The sequence below is a fragment of the Cydia strobilella genome, chromosome 1 (genome assembly GCF_947568885.1).
Source record: "Cydia strobilella chromosome 1, ilCydStro3.1, whole genome shotgun sequence".
Lineage (NCBI taxonomy): Eukaryota > Metazoa > Arthropoda > Insecta > Lepidoptera > Tortricidae > Cydia > Cydia strobilella.
In genome coordinates this window covers 31,802,880-31,821,501 of record NC_086041.1, presented here as the reverse complement: position 1 = coordinate 31,821,501, position 18,622 = coordinate 31,802,880, and the positions used below count along the sequence as shown (strand labels likewise).

At 35.8% G+C, this 18,622-nt stretch overlaps 1 protein-coding gene across 2 annotated transcripts in view; it reads left to right on the top strand.

The window, feature by feature from the left end:
• LOC134743628 (vesicular glutamate transporter 1) overlaps nt 1–7,396 on the top strand; it is a 74,272-nt gene extending 66,876 nt beyond the window's left edge. For both annotated transcript variants that reach the window (XM_063677203.1, XM_063677212.1), the window contains 7 exons: nt 1,621–1,814; nt 2,574–2,736; nt 3,017–3,124; nt 3,774–3,959; nt 4,536–4,721; nt 5,752–5,928; nt 6,422–7,396. In XM_063677203.1, the coding sequence (XP_063533273.1) occupies nt 1,621–1,814; nt 2,574–2,736; nt 3,017–3,124; nt 3,774–3,959; nt 4,536–4,721; nt 5,752–5,928; nt 6,422–6,631 (1,224 nt within the window). In that variant the 3' untranslated portion in view covers nt 6,632–7,396. The remainder of the gene's footprint in view (nt 1–1,620; nt 1,815–2,573; nt 2,737–3,016; nt 3,125–3,773; nt 3,960–4,535; nt 4,722–5,751; nt 5,929–6,421) is intronic.
• The last annotated feature ends 11,226 nt before the right edge of the window (nt 7,397–18,622 follow it).

Below are 18,622 nucleotides of genomic sequence, written 5' to 3'. Positions count from 1 at the left end.
CACTTGCACCATTTCACTAACCCGGGGTTAAGCGGTTAAACCGTTAACCCAGTATCAAATTGTACTGGTAACCATGTTAACTCCAGGTTACCCAGTGTCAAATTGTACTGGCAACCATGTTAACTCCAGGTTTACCCAGTGTCAAATTGTACTGGTAACCATGGTAACTCCAGGTTTACCCAGTGTCAAATTGTACTGGTAACCGTGGTAACTCCAGGTTTACCCAGTGTCAAATTGTACTGGTAACCATGGTAACTCCAGGTTTACCCAGTGTCAAATTGTACTGGTAACCATGGTAACTCCAGGTTTACCCAGTGTCAAATTGTACTGGTAACTATGGTAACTCCAGGTTTACCCAGTGTCAAATTGTACTGGTAACCATGGTAACTCCAGGTTTACCCAGTGTCAAATTCCACTCGTAATTGTTCTATATGTCTATTTTAATTTGCAATTTTCTTTATTCTAGACGGTGATCGTTTTCCACAATTTTTACGTATTCCCATTTGGATCATGTTTGAGTGGTTTTTCACAATTTAGCCTCCACCGTATCCATTCTTAATCGCTCTCAAGTACAGTAGGCATCGATTCCGATGTTCAAAAGCCTCTTTAGGATTACGCGGGTCCCGTTGCCATGGCGACGTATTTGCGCGCCCGTGTGTCGCGACTTAGCTGACTCCTCAATACCCATGATATCCCCTTAAATCTAATCATTGATAACTGTAGATATATTTACAAAAGAATCCCATTTTATGGGACGCTTTGTGAAGATATTCTATGGGCTGATGTATCTTACAGAAATGTTTAGATATAGTTATAGAAGATGTATATTTAGGTACATACATATCTATCTAATTCTTTTATGAAATATAGAGTAGTCAAAATAAATTTAAATACTTCTAAGTTCTAAGGGCTTTGAGGTTCAAACACGTGTTTAAAATCACTATGGAATTAGGTGCGATTAAACTTAATTAGAAGCTGCTATGAAATATATTATAAAAACCAGCCAAGTGCGAGTCGGACTCGCGTTCGGGTTCCGTACATTACATAATTTTTAACAGTGTATTTTTGTATGTCAAACGTGAGTAAAATGTCTTTAAAAAACCCATAGGGGTCGAATCAGAAACTAAGTAATTGAGTCTGACTCACGCTTGACTGCACATTTCTAACATATTGAGATTCTCACAATGAGCTCTTTCATTTGTAATGTAACACGATATAGTTTGAAAAGCTTTAAACTTTATTTTTTAATTTTCTCTTTCACCCCCCAAAAGTGGCCCCCATGTTTAAAATTAATTTGTTTACGTTGCATGTCCGTCTTTGGGTTCAAACTTACATAATATGGAGTATATTATGTGTACCAAATTTCAACTTAATTGGTCCAATAGTTTCGGAGAAAAACGGCTGTGACAGACGGACAGACAGACAGACGCACGAGTGATCCTATAAGGGTTCCGTTTTTTAAACGACTGCCCAAAAAAAGGAGTGTATTGTTTTCATTCCTTTTGAGGTACGGAACAATAAAAAAGTAATACCTACAACCAAAAGTTACCTGACAGTTTTTTATGTAGCTCTTGGAGAAAAGATATTTATGACGTTACCCAAAATTAATTATCTGTACAGGGTGTGACATATCCTTCATGCCACGGCATCTGGCGCATGTGGGCGCCTCCGATGGAGCGCTCACGGCTGGCCACGCTGGCCTTCTGTGGGACTTATGCCGGCATCGTCATCGGCATGCCGCTCTCTGGGATGCTGTCGGATTACATCGGGTGGCAGGCGCCGTTCTACTTTTATGGGGTCTTCGGGCTTATATGGTGAGTTTGTGGTGTGCAGTATTCCTACTGTTAGATAGATAGATAGATAGATATATTCTTTATTCAACCTCAACTTACATGCTTTGTGACACAAACAATAACAAGAGACAAGGCAAGGCGAACAGGCCCCGTAGGCAACATGCCAATCGCTAACGCTACGAAGCGAACGAAACGCACCTGTCACTGTCGCACTAATATGGAAGAGTGATAGAGAAACACACAGCGATTCGATGTCGAAGCGCAAGCGATCGTCACCTTGGCTAGGCCGCCTGGTCACGCTATAGCCTTCTGCGGAACTTATGCATGCATGCCTCTCTCTCTCTCTCTCTCTCTCTGTCAGATTACATCGGGTGGCAGGCGCCGTTCTACTTCTATGGGGCTTTGGGCTTATATGGTGCGTTTATAATGTACAGTATTCGTCGTGTTAGTTGAACTCTGGTTGAGCTGGCCACGCTTGCCGTCTCCGGGACTTATGCCGGCATGCCGTTCTACTTCTACGGGATCGTGAGTTTAGAATCGTCCTTGTGAAGGATATATCTTGTGTTTTATAGTCGTGATACTAAAGCGGAACAGGTGACTTCTATGAGGTGTTTGTCTCATATGGTGGCTATGAAATTTAGACAATATTAATGTGAAAATGATATCATAAAATACAATATTTATAAAATGTGTCTCACTTGGTATTGTCACTACATTCTAAAAGCTTGGTTTTTTCATTGCCAGGCATTGGGATCGCTGACTATGTTTATTATTGCGCAGGTACTGTATGTGGCTCTGGCTGGTATTCGAGCGGCCGAGCAAGCACCCGCACATCGCCGGCAAGGAGATGGCCTACATCGAGCAGTCCCTCGGCACCGCCTCGCAGGCTCCCATGCCTAGCTTTTGGGGCACGCCGTGGAAGGCCTTTTTTACTTCACCCCCAGTAAGTGGACGTCATGCATGCTACTCTTATTTTGTTTCACAATAAATACAGATTCTCATCAACAGCAGTAATCAAATATCATTTATTTTCAGGCAACAAAAGCCCATCCATAGATACATACCTTACAGACTAACATAAGTATATATATAAATCTCTCTCTATCTCCCTGTGACACTTTTCGATCAAGCCACTTGTTCTGTTTAATCTTGTGCCATTTTTGATCAACCTCTGTAGATGAGGCCTTGGGTGTTTGTAATCAATTGGACTTTTTTTGTTTCAGGTATACGCCATAATTGTAGCAAATTTCTGCAGAACATGGAATTTCTGTTTGCTAGTTATTTTCCAGTCTGCATATTTTAATTCAAGATTTCAGATGCAAATCACGGAGGTGAGTAACCAACGATATGGTACATTCAAGTGTAAAAATAGGGTGCATGCATCTTACTCAAGATATATCAACCGAGACGAGAGACGAGAGAGAGTGATGTACCGCCGACATAAATGTCGCTGTCGGCGAATTAAGAACTATGGGACATATTTTTGAGTAAGTTGTATACACCCGTATTTTTACTGACTTCTGACTGTACGGTCGAATTACTAGAGTTCATAAACTTCTTTACAAGCCAAAGTTCCAATAATATATTTACACGACGAGGCATGTAAATATATTTTTGGAATGTTGCCTATAAAAAACACAACTTTACTAAAATGTATATGTAACCGTCATGCACAGATGTTTTATGTAACTAAATGCCTAACTTCAGGCCTTGTTATTTTTTTTAAGTTTTTTGCCAAACTTTGGTCACAGGGCGGACATCAAAAATCACTTGCGTTTCTATGTGTGAACGGCACGTGTGTGCACGCGTTGTGCGTCATAGAGTGAGTAAGTTGCTTAAAAATAGTACTGAGCGGCCGGCAAACGGCCGTCAATCTGGTGTCGCGAGGCGAGGTAATTCGAGTCGGGGCGGGGCGGTGCGTGGCCGTTCTGTATGATAATACTATTACTTACTCTGTGCTTTGGTATCTTGTTGTTATAGTCTGGCTTCGTGGGCGCTATCCCCCACCTGATTATGACGTCGCTGGTGCCGATCGGCGGCATGTTGGCCGACTATCTACGGAAGAATGGCACGATGACTACCACCAACGTGCGAAAGCTGTTCAACTGCGGAGGGTTCGGGCTGGAGGCGTTCTTCTTTGTTCTTGTTGCCTATGCGGATAATAAAGTGAGTTTGGGTATACATAGGTATAGTCAACGGGGTCCCTTTGTTTGACATAATTATTGAAAGTCATAATGTAATGATTGTCATATTATCATTAGTCATAATTCTGAAACCGTTAACATTTCAGGATTTTACTCGGGTTATCCTATAGATAGGTTAGGTTAGGTTTGTTTTATGGCAATCCTGAAAAGTTACGCGTTTCTGAGAAAAACCAAATTAAATGATCTCTAGCCGCTTAGACATCAAAGTGTGCCAAGAAATATGCAATTCAAATTTTTAAAAATAAAAATTTAGATGCGTATGTATGTTTGTGTTTCAGGGGATTGTAGTTCACATATTTGTTTTTTTCTGCTATCGCTTTTCGTATTTTGTGAAGAGACTCCTTAATTTTCGTTATACTACTCCCACACGTACTTGATCACGATCAGTTTTTATGAATGGCGCCTACACATGAGTCAAAGAACTCTCCTTCAAAATCGCGAATCCTGACATTGCTCTCACTAAGGACAGGTCACGCTGTACACAGAATATTTCACATCATCGTGATGTTTTCAATTAATCTTAATTTCTCTTTGTCAGTACGTGGCGACTATAGAACTGACGCTGGGCGTGGCATGCAGCGGTTTTGCCATCTCCGGCTACAACGTGAATCATCTGGACATCGCGCCGCGATACGCCTCCATCCTCATGGGCCTGTCCAACGGCATCGGCACCATCGCCGGCTTTGTGGTGCCAATCGTTATCAACTACATTACGCAGGAGAAGGTAGGCGAACATTATATGGAAACCCAGATCTCGGACCTCCTTATAGCTTAAAAAGGTATTCTTAAAACCGAATGGCATAAAAGGAAAGTCAAACATTCCAAAAAGAGTTGTTATTGTCGTGTTAACTGAGTGAGCTGAAGGAATACCAATTTTCGGGAAAGATATCCTGCTTAGTGTTGTTTTAATGTGAAAATTTCGTTAGAATAGCTAATATTTTTTGATAAAAAAATGTAGATACAAAAGATAGGAAATAGTGTAAGGACTAATTGCCGATATTTTAATTCTTATTTTATGCTTACGTTGTTGATTGCAAATAATAATGCCGTTCTATTTCTTTAAATGTTATCCCCCTATATTCTATTCGATAAAAAATGCACATAATGTAAAAACGACGACATCTATTCACAGATGAAATTATTTTGCATTTCCTGCCTCAGTTTAAAGTCCTTACGTTATATTAAAATGAAAACGGCCCCCACCGTATCGCTCCTCGGCGATAGCTGGCGCAACAAAAAGGACATTCGGCCGTGGCTAATTTTAAAAAGGAAATCGAGCTCCGAGAGAGTTGTGTTCGGAATATGAAATGAATCGCTTTGTGGGTGCGCGGCGATGCGTTACTCCGGAGTATGAAACAGTATTTATGAGTTAGCACTTTATTATGGTGCTTTCCTGCTGCGGTAGTGCGCTTCGATACCTTTGTTTTATGCATAAGGTTTCGATAAATATATTAAAATCATCTCTGTATTGATTCAGTTTTTGTTACTTAATATTTAGAAACAATTTACCTACCAGATTTAATTGTTGTTTTAGAATCTTACCTATTTATACTAGCTAACGATAGCATAAACGTGAAATGACTATGAAAATATAACGTCAAATTCGGACAGCTTGATCCGATTATATCTTAACGGATACATTTTTAGTTTGGAAGGGTCAATGAAGACTGTGACTACGCTTTTTACTATTTCCTATTTTACTGTGTTTCAAAATATTTGCAACCAAATATCTGAAATTAGTATATATCGTGCAGGATAAACTCGAGAAAGCAATAACAGAGTGGCGCGAGGTGTTCTTAATGGGTGCGACGGTGCACTTCATCGGCATCACCATTTACGGCATTTTCGCGTCGGGCGAGCTACAGTCGTGGGCTGAGCCGCCGCCATCTTATGAGTCACCCGTCAAGTCTAAGGACCATGAGACCACCTTCGTAAGTACTAACCATTGTGTATATTGACTATAATATCATAGACAAAGAGATTGTCTTTGATATTATGCATCTTCGCGTCGGGCAAGCTGCAGTCGTGGGCTGAGCCCCCGCCTTCATACGTTTCGCTTGTCAAGTCTAAGGACCATGAGACCACCGTCGTAAGTCGGTACTAACAACCGTGTATAATTGTATATTGTGGCAATTTTGTGTCGAGCGAGCTGCAGTTGTGGGCTGAACTACCGCCATCTTACGAGTCGAGACCGAAAGTATTAAAAATACTGTGAATTGATGCACCTTTGCGTCGAGTGCGTTGCTGACTTTGATTAACTGTGGCCTTTTTATGAGTTCCTTGTGAAATCTAAGGACTATAAGACCACATTGGTAAGTTTTAACAATCCCATAGGTATACTAAAATAATGTTTACTAAACCGCGTTAGATTTTGAAAAATAAAAAAAACGGCAAGCCTTTAAACTTATTATTTTTAAAATCTAGATGGGCAACCCATCGGCGCCGTTAAAGAGCAGCTCGCCACCAGGGTACGGTGCGGTGGCGCCGCCGCGCCCGCCCGCGCCCGGCGCCGCGCCCGCGCCGCAGGCCCACGTGCCCAACAACCCCTTCGTGTCCGGCGCCTTCTACCAGGCGGAACCCGTGCAGCCCCCGGCCCAACAGTACCCCGAGCTCACGGATGACGGCACTTACTAGATTGCAGCTCAATGCGATACTAGACTTGAGGTTTGGTTTTCTTTTTTATTAAGTTTCAGAAACATGTTTTGTTAGGGGATCACATACAGTGGGGTGTCGTCATTAAAAATCTAGACTATGTACTGTCACAGTGTGTTTACTATGAAAGGTACTGCAAAATTCGAAATTGTGGCTTGATCTAATAACGAAACATTGTCGTTTCGGCTCTGCAAAGCATGTTCGCTTCACACCGGCAAATGTTCAACGCCTACGACCGCAGCATGGCAGTGAAAGAGTTTGGAAATTAAATTGACGAAGTGACCCTATTTTACGCCATCCATATCCATAGAGGATTCCTCGTAATATTCAAAGAAAGTATTTCAACACAATATGATAAGCGTTGAAATTTCCTACAATCTCAGAACCATTATAGTTTTACCCAAAAACAAATGCGAATCTTGCTTCTTGTCTAGTATTATATTGACGTTTTTGATTTTCTATCACTGATTTCAAAGATTTTGTGCTCACTATAGTATTTTCCAACTAGTTGACCACTCGAAGCGAGCGCCGCCCCTTGGTCGGGTGGTGAACTAGTCCTAAACAAGTAGATAGGTGAAATTACATGTGCTGTTACTCTCGCCATGGTTAGCTTGTACTTCGTCATATCGTTATAGAAATTAACAGTACCTGTTCAGATCTTGATTATTTTTTTATACACTCAGTCATTGTGCTATATCGTATTCATATTAAAACCCGTTCAGGTTGAAGTCTATATTATGTTGCTCGGTTTAAGGCCGTTCCGTCGGTTTGCCGCTGTCTCTGTCACATTTCGCAAGAAAGAACGGGAAAGATCATGCGCGCCAAGTGTCAATTATGATCGAATTTTGTCGATTTTTATTTATTTTAAAAACGTTACCCTACAATATCGAAATTCGAAAGCTATGAAATTATTATTTAAGTTAAGATTGTTTTTTCTTCTTTTTTTATTTATAGTATCACATAATAAATAACCGAGTAAAGTTGGATTAAAAGTCCGAGTTAGAGGTTACTTTGGGAATTAATTGTATCGAGTGAAGTGTCATAATTCGTGTATCGGAAGCTATGATATTAAAGATAATATAGTCAAGAACTACATATATTTTTTCCACGTCTACGAATATCAACGCCTCTTAGAAAAACAGGATCATATAAGGAGATTTTTCGCCTTCTGGCTCAGGGAACCGCCTTAAACCGTGCTGATTTTCTTTATAGCTTAATAAAGTCTGTATTGTTATATTTATTGACATATCATCAAGTAATAAATATACCTTAGGGTAGTTTTATTTTTACTTCATTTTCTTTTAATGTGTGTGACCATTTGAACAGCCTTGTCCAGGGAATTATATGCGATTACTCTTTTTTGGTATAACCAACCAAGCACATATTATACCAAGTTGACAATTGTCATCTGACACTGACAATCCAATGGTGTCTAGTGACCATTGATTTATTTAAGCTCATAAATAAACAATAAACTATCATAGTCAGGTTACAATTATCAAAATAGTGAAATTTACCATGGTCTCGGTATTTATTTTATTCACTCTCGTCGCGACCATCCCGAGCCTGGAGTCGTAGCACGGTACGCCTATCACCATGCCCGTCACGTTCTAACAAGTATGTGAGTGCGAAAGTGACGGACTTAGTGACAGGGGAAACCATGCTGCGCGGGCTGAGCAAATGAGAACACACGTTACTGAATGTTAAATGCACGAGTCCCATAGATATGTATACATTGCTCTCTTGTTGCTAATTGTTGTAAAATGTTTATATCTTTACAAATGAATATGTAATTAAATTGTTCAAATTTAGATTTACCTGTAACTATTTAAAATAAAAAACAATATTATAGATGTAGAAATATCTTATGTACTTACTAGGGAATGTTAACTACAGAGGGAAGTAATGCAATCATCGTTTAATAAATACACGTGTATTGTTTGCGAGCTTTGTGTTGAGAATATTTTATTAAATTTCTCATTAAGTTTAAAAAACGTTACAAATAATACAACGCATTAATACATTTTACATTTTGAGCTTTGTGAGTGTTTGTAATATACGTCATTTAGAAGGATCATTAGTTGAAATATTAGTTATAATATCCACGTACGTGTACGTATATAATATCAGTAGTATCTGTGCTGTTAAGGACTTTATTATCACAATGCTTTGAATTTGTATATAATGTAGCAAGTTTCCATAAATATATATTATGGATCTGCAATCTAAAACACATTTCCCCGTCTTCCTAGAGTAACTCTATCTGTATACATAATTATAATAAGATTAAAGAAAATATTTAATCTGGGGTAAATAATGGTAATGAAATTAAGTAAATTTGTGTTTTAAAATACTTATTTTTTTGGTATACTTATACCAAAAGGGTTAATAATGTGAAAAAATTAGTGTAATTTAGTATTTTTTTGTTATTATTGTAGTTAAGTTTTGTCAACTGAAACATTCCATTGAGTTTTCACTAGCAGAGATTCGTTCGTGAATATATAAGTTATATTTGTTAATAGACATATGATGTGTTGTGTGATTCAGTTTCAGTAATTCAACCACATAGTCAATAATGTGATAATAGATCGTTAAGAAGCAAAAATGAAGGTATTGATGATAATAATAAAATAACTCTACGAAAATAATATTCTCATGAATCTCGTGCAACATTAGCATTATTTCTAAGTAATATTGACATTTTAAGTACCAATATAGATGTAGTTTGTTTAGAATCACACATTACGGATCTCATTGTAGACAACATGCACGTAAGTAGTTAGTATTATACTCATATTATTCACCTGTAAATACCTATCAACCAGTTCATTATAAACATGCACTTTTGTAAATACATATGCACGCCTTAGAATAAGTCTAAAATACACAAATATATGATTATCCTTTCTCACCTATTGGATGTAAATACACAGTTAGCACAACACAACACATGGCACAGGTGTTTCTGCATGACACAATATTGCTTTAAAATATTTATTTTTCACCTTATGGTTTCTGGGTTTAAAGCACGGCACCAATTTTCAGTCCACCTTCTCTAGTAGACTCGCACGTTGCACTTTACCTACTCAAAAGTCTATAATTAAGTCATCCCCACTATTGGTGTTTGAACTACTTACAAAACTTAGTGGCTTACTTGAAAATATAGCTCCACGGCAACCTACATTCCACAGGGTATGCGTCAACGACAATATGGAAAAGCAGGTTTGTGACAATAATTCATGACTGATGTTGGATAAGAGACTAGCGTAAGAACACTTGTTATGCGGTGCACATTAAGATTTAGAAAATGTGTGCAAAATATACGAAAGATGCCGTTATTTTAACCCAGGCGACTATAACTTTAGTACCTAGTTATATATGTTTAAACAAACATAAGGGCCCATGTCATCATGCAGGTCACATATATTTTCGAGACTATACGGTCTTCTACTCTAATATCATTCAATGGGAGGTAGATACCTATTAACGCTAAAAAGCAACAATAAGTAATAAATTAAGACAATGATAGGTTGGAGATAGTATACATAACATAATAAAGTCTTAATGTTTTCGAGAAATGCGCATTTGATGAAAACAACATAAGTAATTTCTATTATACATTAAAGTCAGGTTAGGTCGTACTTAATATAATTGTGTTATTACTTGGTTTGTTGGACATGGGTGAGAATTATCATAGGTGTAGACATGCTAGATACCCAAGCAAACAATGCTTCACCTGATTGCTGGGCGCTGATTCGAGCAGTTCAGTGAAACTTCGTCTAAACATATCTGTGTTTTTTTTTACTTTCCAAAGGGATATAGAATTCTAGTAACTAACATCATTTATTATTTTCATGTCATTAGATTCATGACTTAAATTATAATATAAAGCAAGTGGTTGTTTTAAAGAATCTCTACACCGTCAATTTCTGTGTTGTAAAATATTTTGACTAACTTTTAAAATATTACTTGAATGTGTAGTATTTTGTATCATGACTTAGAAATTTAATAATTTTAGCAATAATACAATTGTTTAAAGTGACGTTGACGATCATTCTTAAACTAACAGGTATCTCAGTTCTTTTCAAAGACTGTGGGACTTTGATAAAACGTTTGGATTTTAAAGAATTTGTATATTTGATATGAGCTAGAAAAATATACCTATAAATGTGAAAATATCAACTATGATAATTCAAATGACCAAAAGCTTTTAATCTTGTGTCATATTTCTAGTTCTTATGTTGCTACGACGTTTATTACAGGTAGGGAAATGTGCAATAATGTGATTATAAGAAGTTTTTTCCTACTTTGACCAGACACAACTAGACGTAATTTAGAGAAAAGCATCCAACCCACAAACGACAGTCTATAAAATTTGAAATTTCTGTCATAAAGAAAATTCATTCATTTGAATGACACATTTTTGAGGATGGATCCTTTTCGCTGAACTACGTCCAACTTTCAAAAGTCGCAATTTATTTTTGTATTTTAAATAAAAATAGCATCCGATCCCCTATTTCACCAACTTGACAATTGTTACCCGACAGTGATAATTCGATGTAGGTACGTTTTTCGATCGATAAGCAGAGTAAGGTAATTTGGGAGCAAGAAACACTAGTTAACCAATCTAAAACTGACAATCCCTGTACATTATTGGGCCAGCTAGTGAATACGTTAATATAAAAACCTACCGAGAATTGTCAGTATCATATAACAATTGTCAATTTGGTATATCTACGGAGCTGAAAAACTTAGTAAAGTTTATAAGTATTAAAAATAATTGACAATTGAGTAACTATATTGCATGTTATAACTGGTCGAGTTTTAATTTGACGTCTTAAAGGTGTAATCATTTAACATTCTAATGGTTAACATGGTCATTTTTGTTAAGAATGGCTAAACTTGATCATATCATAACGTATAAAAAAAATCAATGATAATTTTCACGATGTCCAATGGCTATGGCGGAAAGGGTACCGATCACCCGGTCACTTGTTTCACGTGCACTATTTAGTAGGATAAGTTAGCGTAACACTCATTATAATCATAATTAAATTCATAATATTGTCTTCGGTTACCGCGATAGTTACTCATGAAATAAAACTATGAAAACGGATTATATCGCGTATATTGAATTTATAATACATCCCGACGTTTCGAACTCTTTACAGCGTTCGTGGTCAACGGGTGACTGAGGAAAAATTACAAAATGCAAAAATACCCACATACTAAAATAATGGATGTATTATAAATTCAATATACGCGATATAATCCGTTTTCATAGTTTTATTTCATAATTAAATTCATCAATCCATAGCTAGTAATCATCGAATCAGTTATTGATACTTGACTAGTCTACAGAACGCCATCGACATCTAAAGTGGCTAAATGTCTTACCTCTAAAGTGTAAGGCTTACTTATAGTTTTCAGTGCGTGTCACTTTTCTTCCTAATTAAGTCTACTTAATTAATAATATTGCAATTAAATTTCACGTGTAACATACGGTTTATATTATTATGTAACATACGGTGTTAAAGAGAATGGATTGTTTTGTTTAATTTTTAAACCATTCGCGTTATTAATTGTTTCGTTGTATCTACCTAGTTTTGATAAGAGAATTAAAATTTTAGTAAAGAACTAGCGTACACATAATTCAGGATATTTTTCATATACAATTTAATTTACCAATTTTGATTGCAACAATACACCGGGGGCGTATTCTGATTGTAATAAGAGGTTATGAATTTAATCTGTCAGTTTTAAAAGTTATGTTTCTGGTTGAAGAAATCCAGATCAAATTCATAACTTGTTCTTATAATCATAATACGCCTCCGGGTTTTATGTATGTTAGTATAACAAACCTTCATCACTTTAAATATTTTTTATTTATTGATATCATTGTACATGCATTACTAGGTAAGTTAAATATACGACAATAATTATATTCTTAAAAGGGGTGATCTCACTCTATAAGGCTGTGTTGACAATAATGTTCCCTTGGGGAACGACAATTAGCCTGTGTAATTAGAAATTAAGGAATATAATAAGTGTTACAATATGAAATTTACGCTACATAGGATAAATATTCTTTAAAATATATAAAACTACCTTTTTAATATTTATTTAATTTAGTTTTGATATCTCGTTCTTAAGGGGAGAGACAATAATATTTTAAAACATATATAGAAATTGCAATAATTTGAAGTAAATTATACGATAATACATATATGCGGCTCAACTACGTATTCGTCTATGTATATATTAGATATTAGCGATTTAGATCATCGTTTAGTATTCTATTGTTATATTGTATTTATACTTTATGTGGCCGTTATAATCTTAAAATATTTCAGAAGCAGAGGCCCTACCGCGAAAAATTAAAATCGTGATTTGTTTATCTGCCTCTATCGCTCGAATATGCAAGAGCCAGCTTTTGTGTGTTTGTCTAGAACTCTAGACAGTTTCAGAACAATGCTGTGTTTATTACATACAATAATTTCTACAAATTTGTACCGTTTGGTTATCTTATTTAATGAAATAATAATGTAAATAGTTCGACTGTGGTGTTTATAGAAAATTCATTGCCTAGTTTCTTAGATATATATTTCATTTATTCATTGATAAAAAATGGAACTATAGTAGATATTTAAAAAAGGAATAAGAAAACTAATTATAACATAGATAATTTATGTACTTACAATAGACTACACTAATTTTGAATGTTTTCATGCAGAGAAACTTGGTCTAATATCTTTAAATATTTTGTAATGTGCCTATGTAAGTTATGAAACTGTATGAATACTCGTATAGATTTCTTACTCGTACCATTCTAGGAGAGGCCAAATTCTACCAGTAGGTACAATCGCCATCAGATATATCGGAGCGCCCGAGGTGCTCACAAATATCTGAACACGCCTCTATTGTCAAGGCGTTAGAGTGCGTGTTCAGATATTTTGAGCACCTCGGGCGCTCTGATATATCTGATGGCGACTGTACCATTCTACGAGAGGTCAACAACAGTTTGATATAAAATAATTAAAATTATTGCCATGATAATACTGGGCATTAACTTCATTAAATAAATGTCTCTGCATGGTTGCAAGTCAAAGTAATATTTAACATAAGCCTTGAAGTAAGTATTAATTGCACAAAGGCACTGATTTGTCAATTACTGATTAGACTCATGTTTAAGGATTTGCTTTCAAAGTCCTGATATTGACAACCGCTGTAAATAATTTGTGTCGCTTACGTCTCATTTGATCCTGTTGCGTTAATTCAACCCTTAAATGCATGGTGTAAACTTGCATATAACTCCATAAAAAAAGTCCATATAACTAATTGTTATGAAACAATTTCACCAAACTACTGTAATGTTATGCAATAAGCTAGCTGTTGTAGAACTGACGTATATTTTTTTTTAATTAAACACTTACCAGACTTATTTATTTACATGGTGGCTGGAAAATAAGTGCATTCCCGTCGCCAAGGAAGTTTTGGGATTATACTGAGCAACTTTTACTATGGGACCAAATTCGAAAATTTGGCTGTTTCATACATTTTGGCTGGTCCATTTTCTATGGGACGGTAATTTTTTTTGGCGATTTTGTAGTTGGTCCTATAGTAAAAGTTGTTCAGTATAATCCTAAAACCTCCCTGGCAACGGGAAAGCACTTATTTTATAGCCACCCTGTATACTCCAGTTTTTTTGAATTAAACACTTACCAGACTTATTTATATACATGGTGGCTAAATAATAAGTGCATTCCCGTTGCGAAGGAGGTTTTGGGATTATACTGAGCAACTTTTACTATGGGACCAAATTCGAAAAATTGGCTGTTTCATACATTTTGGCTGGTCCATTTTCTATGGGAGGGTAATTTTTTTTTTGTCGATTTCGTGGTTGGTCCTATAGTAAAAGTTGCTCAGTATTATCCCAAAACCTCCCTGGCAACGGGAAAGCACTTCTTTTATAGCCACCCTGTATACTCCAGTTTTGGGCTGACCTAGACTCAGGCAATTATTATATAATTTTGTGATTGAAATAATTTACTGGCACTTCTGCCTCTTGCTCTGTTACAGGCTCAAATTAATTGTTGGGGTTAAAGAAGATATCGATATTATATTAAATAGTTTCACTAGACCTAACAACTTTGTTCCACATCCAGTCAAAAACAAATTACTTAAAAAGCCATGCATATAAGGATTAATACAGTTCGTAGATAATATAAAAGGTTCAATCGGTCATTTATTACATTAACTTGTATGTTGTTTGTTACATTCTAACCGCCAGCGGTGGTAAAAGCAGAAAAGAATATCCAGCTGTTACACCATGTTGACAATTGTCAACTGACACTGACAATTCGGCGTTACTATTTTTTACAAATGATGTAATTTACTTTTGTCTTATGTAATCATAGATATGTATAAACATACATTACATAATACGTATTGCGAATTGTCATTGTCGGTTAATTTGGTGGAACAGGAGCCCAAAAGTTTATTTTTTTTGTCGTCACAAATTTTACTGTCGAAAACAAAAGTAATGAAGTATAAAAAAAAACAGAATGATGTAGATTATTAGGTCACCGAGTCGTATAAACGTACTCTAGTGTGTGCTCAGTTAAGTTGAGTGTGGTTAAGACAGTGGTCGGCATTTAGTTTCAATCTGGCCTATCGTTACTAGTAATAAGGAGTTATAAAAACAAACAGGCCTTATTTCACTAACTTGACAATCGATTTCTGACACTGACAATTTTGCTTGCAATTCTGGCCGAACTATGTCATATTGTCATGGAACTTATGGCTAAAATATTAGGTCAGTGTCAGTTGCCAGCCTCATATGTCAACTGCCAAGTTAGTAAAATAGGTGCCAATATTTTTACAGTTCAGTAAATCAAAACTACGTAACTTAAAGCTAGTTTTGGATTGATTAACAAAGAAAAAGAATTTCTGATGTGTGTTACTGACTTTTTTGGATAAGATCTTGTAAATTATATAAGGTAAACAATACGAGTTCTTTGAATGAATTTAATATTGAGAATGTTGCGCGGACGACAAAGATTGTAAATAAAAAAGTGGATTGAATTATTTAATAAGGTTTTAGATATATGAGATTTGATAAATATAAGCTTGCAAGCTCTTAATGTTTAGAGTGTGTCTATGGCAACTTCCAGAAATTAGAAAATGAAAGTTAAAGATGAAGAACAAATAATGAGATAAGACGGGGAAATGTGATGTGATTGGTCAAGGTAAAATAACGTGCTGTCGATGGAGAATACGGGTACGGTAGTAACTTTACTGTATATATTTTCACTGTGGTTTCTGATCCTGAAAGTTTGTTAAACTCTAGTTGACATTGTAGGTGTACATTTCATAGAAACTGTGGTCGATTAAATGTAAGCATGTTGATCCTTCATACTTAATCAAGTTCAACTTATTTGGCTGAGATAATATTGGAGTGCATGTATCAGCCAAGGTTAACTAACAGCGGCCAGCCAGTTTTTAAGTCGTCCTATATTTTTATTCATACTTACATAAAATTCTATTTCGTATCATTATAATTTTTTACATTGATGGCACCTAGGTTCCTTTAACTCATTAGAAATCTAAAGCCTTTGTCAGCAAAAAAATTCTTGAGCTACAACCGATAATTTCACGAAAAACATTTCTTACTTTGGCTGATGCAAGTGAAACATTCTATTACTTAGTTCAATAAGAAATCAAAATATCGATGATTCAAAGTTACCGTATATTTCCTGTTTTTGATATTGATGTTGCAAACGATAAAGTAGTTTATTCAATCATAATTAATCAAGTAGTTAGGTAAATTGTCATAGATTAATAATGTATTTTAACTTACTTTATAGTGCATTTATATGTTGACTCTTTTCTCAGTGTTATATTCGGCTGCGACTTGTTGTTATCTACTGTATAATATATTAAAACTACTTTTTTTGACTTTTACTTCATGTGCTTGTATATTTTTGAGAGTTTTAGCTAAATGTTGTTTAATTTAAATGGTGACATTATCTTCCCTAATAATAAATGTATGAAAATTTTGTTCTTTGTTTCATTGATGGTGCCTTAATAAAAAACACGTTTTTTTACAAAGTTTACTGACAATGCAAATACAAATCCAACTATAATTATTACATACAATCGTAATAATATGTTTTCTACTCAATTAATTCAGAAGAAAGGTACATAAATCTTAATATCTACAGTACAAAACTATTTACAAAAATGCTAAATATGTGGAGTTGAATAAAGGGGCCCACTCTGATTACCAGTCCGCCGGACGATATCGGCCTGTCAGTTGTTCGGAACTGTCAAATTTTTGTTCTAACTGACAGGCTGATATCGTCCGGCGTCCGGCGGACTGATCATCAGTGGGCCCCTTAAGAATCGGACGGTTAAACAACTTTTGGCCTCAAGTAACCACATTGAATTATACATTATAATATTTTCAACCACAAGAATCACAAATTCCAATAGACAATATAGACATGAATAAAATGATGTACCCATATATATTACTTTAAGGAATCCCTATTTGTCCCCATCCCACGTGACCGCCACCATACCGAGGCGGGAACAGATGGGGATTATTTATACGAATGCATCTATTCCCACCGGTGGCTGGCGGGGAAAAATGGGAATACACCTATTGGAATAATCAATCGCGATCAACTTTAAGGTATCTAACGCGATCAGTCTTCTCTGATCACTTCCAAAATTAAAGAAAGATAAAAATTGTATTACACTTAACATAAGTCAACTAAGCATACCGAAAACCGATAAAAGTCTGTAAACCTATCATAGAGTGGCAAATATCACAAACACCTATGACCTATTAATAAATTATATTGGTGAACTATTCAATTGACAAGAAAACACATGCCTAACTAAGAACTAAAACTATGAATGATGGTAACCAGAACCATAGAGTAACTTATACTAGAGCGGTACTGTCATAGTAAATTTTGTAACCCCAGTAAATTCACTGCCATCTATCGACACACTTTAAAACTAAAATTGAAGATTTGTAAAAATACGATAAAATGTATTTAAATATAGATAAATTATTTTTTTTATTTGCATTAATTATTTTGATGATTTTGACCCATGTTCTTTTACTGATATGCGTTAAAATTGTTAAATAACAAACGAAACCGTCAACGCCATCTATACGACTGTAGGCCAAAACTAGTAGCGCCCTCTGAACGAGAATCAAATTTTCTTGATTTTCGAGGCACGTTTTTTCCTTAGACTGTATCCATCTATTACGGAGTTATATCTATCTTTGCCAGAACGAACTAACACGGTGTATAGTAACCATTGATGGAATTTGAATACAGTCATCTTTTTAAAGTAATGCTTGGTAACCTAATCAGTATAATCCTTAAATGAGGGCTACCGTTTTTGTGCTCACTAGTTGGCGCCACTGTAGATGTAGGTCCAGAAAAACAGATCTCAAAATTCTTCTATACTTATTTTTATAAAATCAATACGTTCTAATACACAAAGGTATTTAACGTCTAAATGTGCCATTTTTAGGGTTCCGTACCCAAAGGGTAAAAACGGGACCCTATTACTAAGACTCCGCTGTCCGTCTGTATGTCCGTCTGTCTGTCAGCAGGCTGTATCTCATGAACCGTGATAGCTAGACAGTTGAAATTTTCACAGATGATGTATTCTGTTGCCGCTATAACAACAAATACTAAAAAGTACGGAACCCTCGGTAGGCGAGTCCGACTCTTTTTTTTCAACCTGTTTCGTTTTGCATATATTTTAGTTGGCACTTTTTTAAATCACTAACATTTATTGAGCTATATCTATTGTTTACCATGATTAAACAAAGATGGACAATGATTTACCACAATTAGGAATAAGGAGTGAAAATTCCCGATAAAAAAGCTTGAAACCCCCAAAACTTCTATGCATTTGACATTTTGACAGACCTCCATCTACACT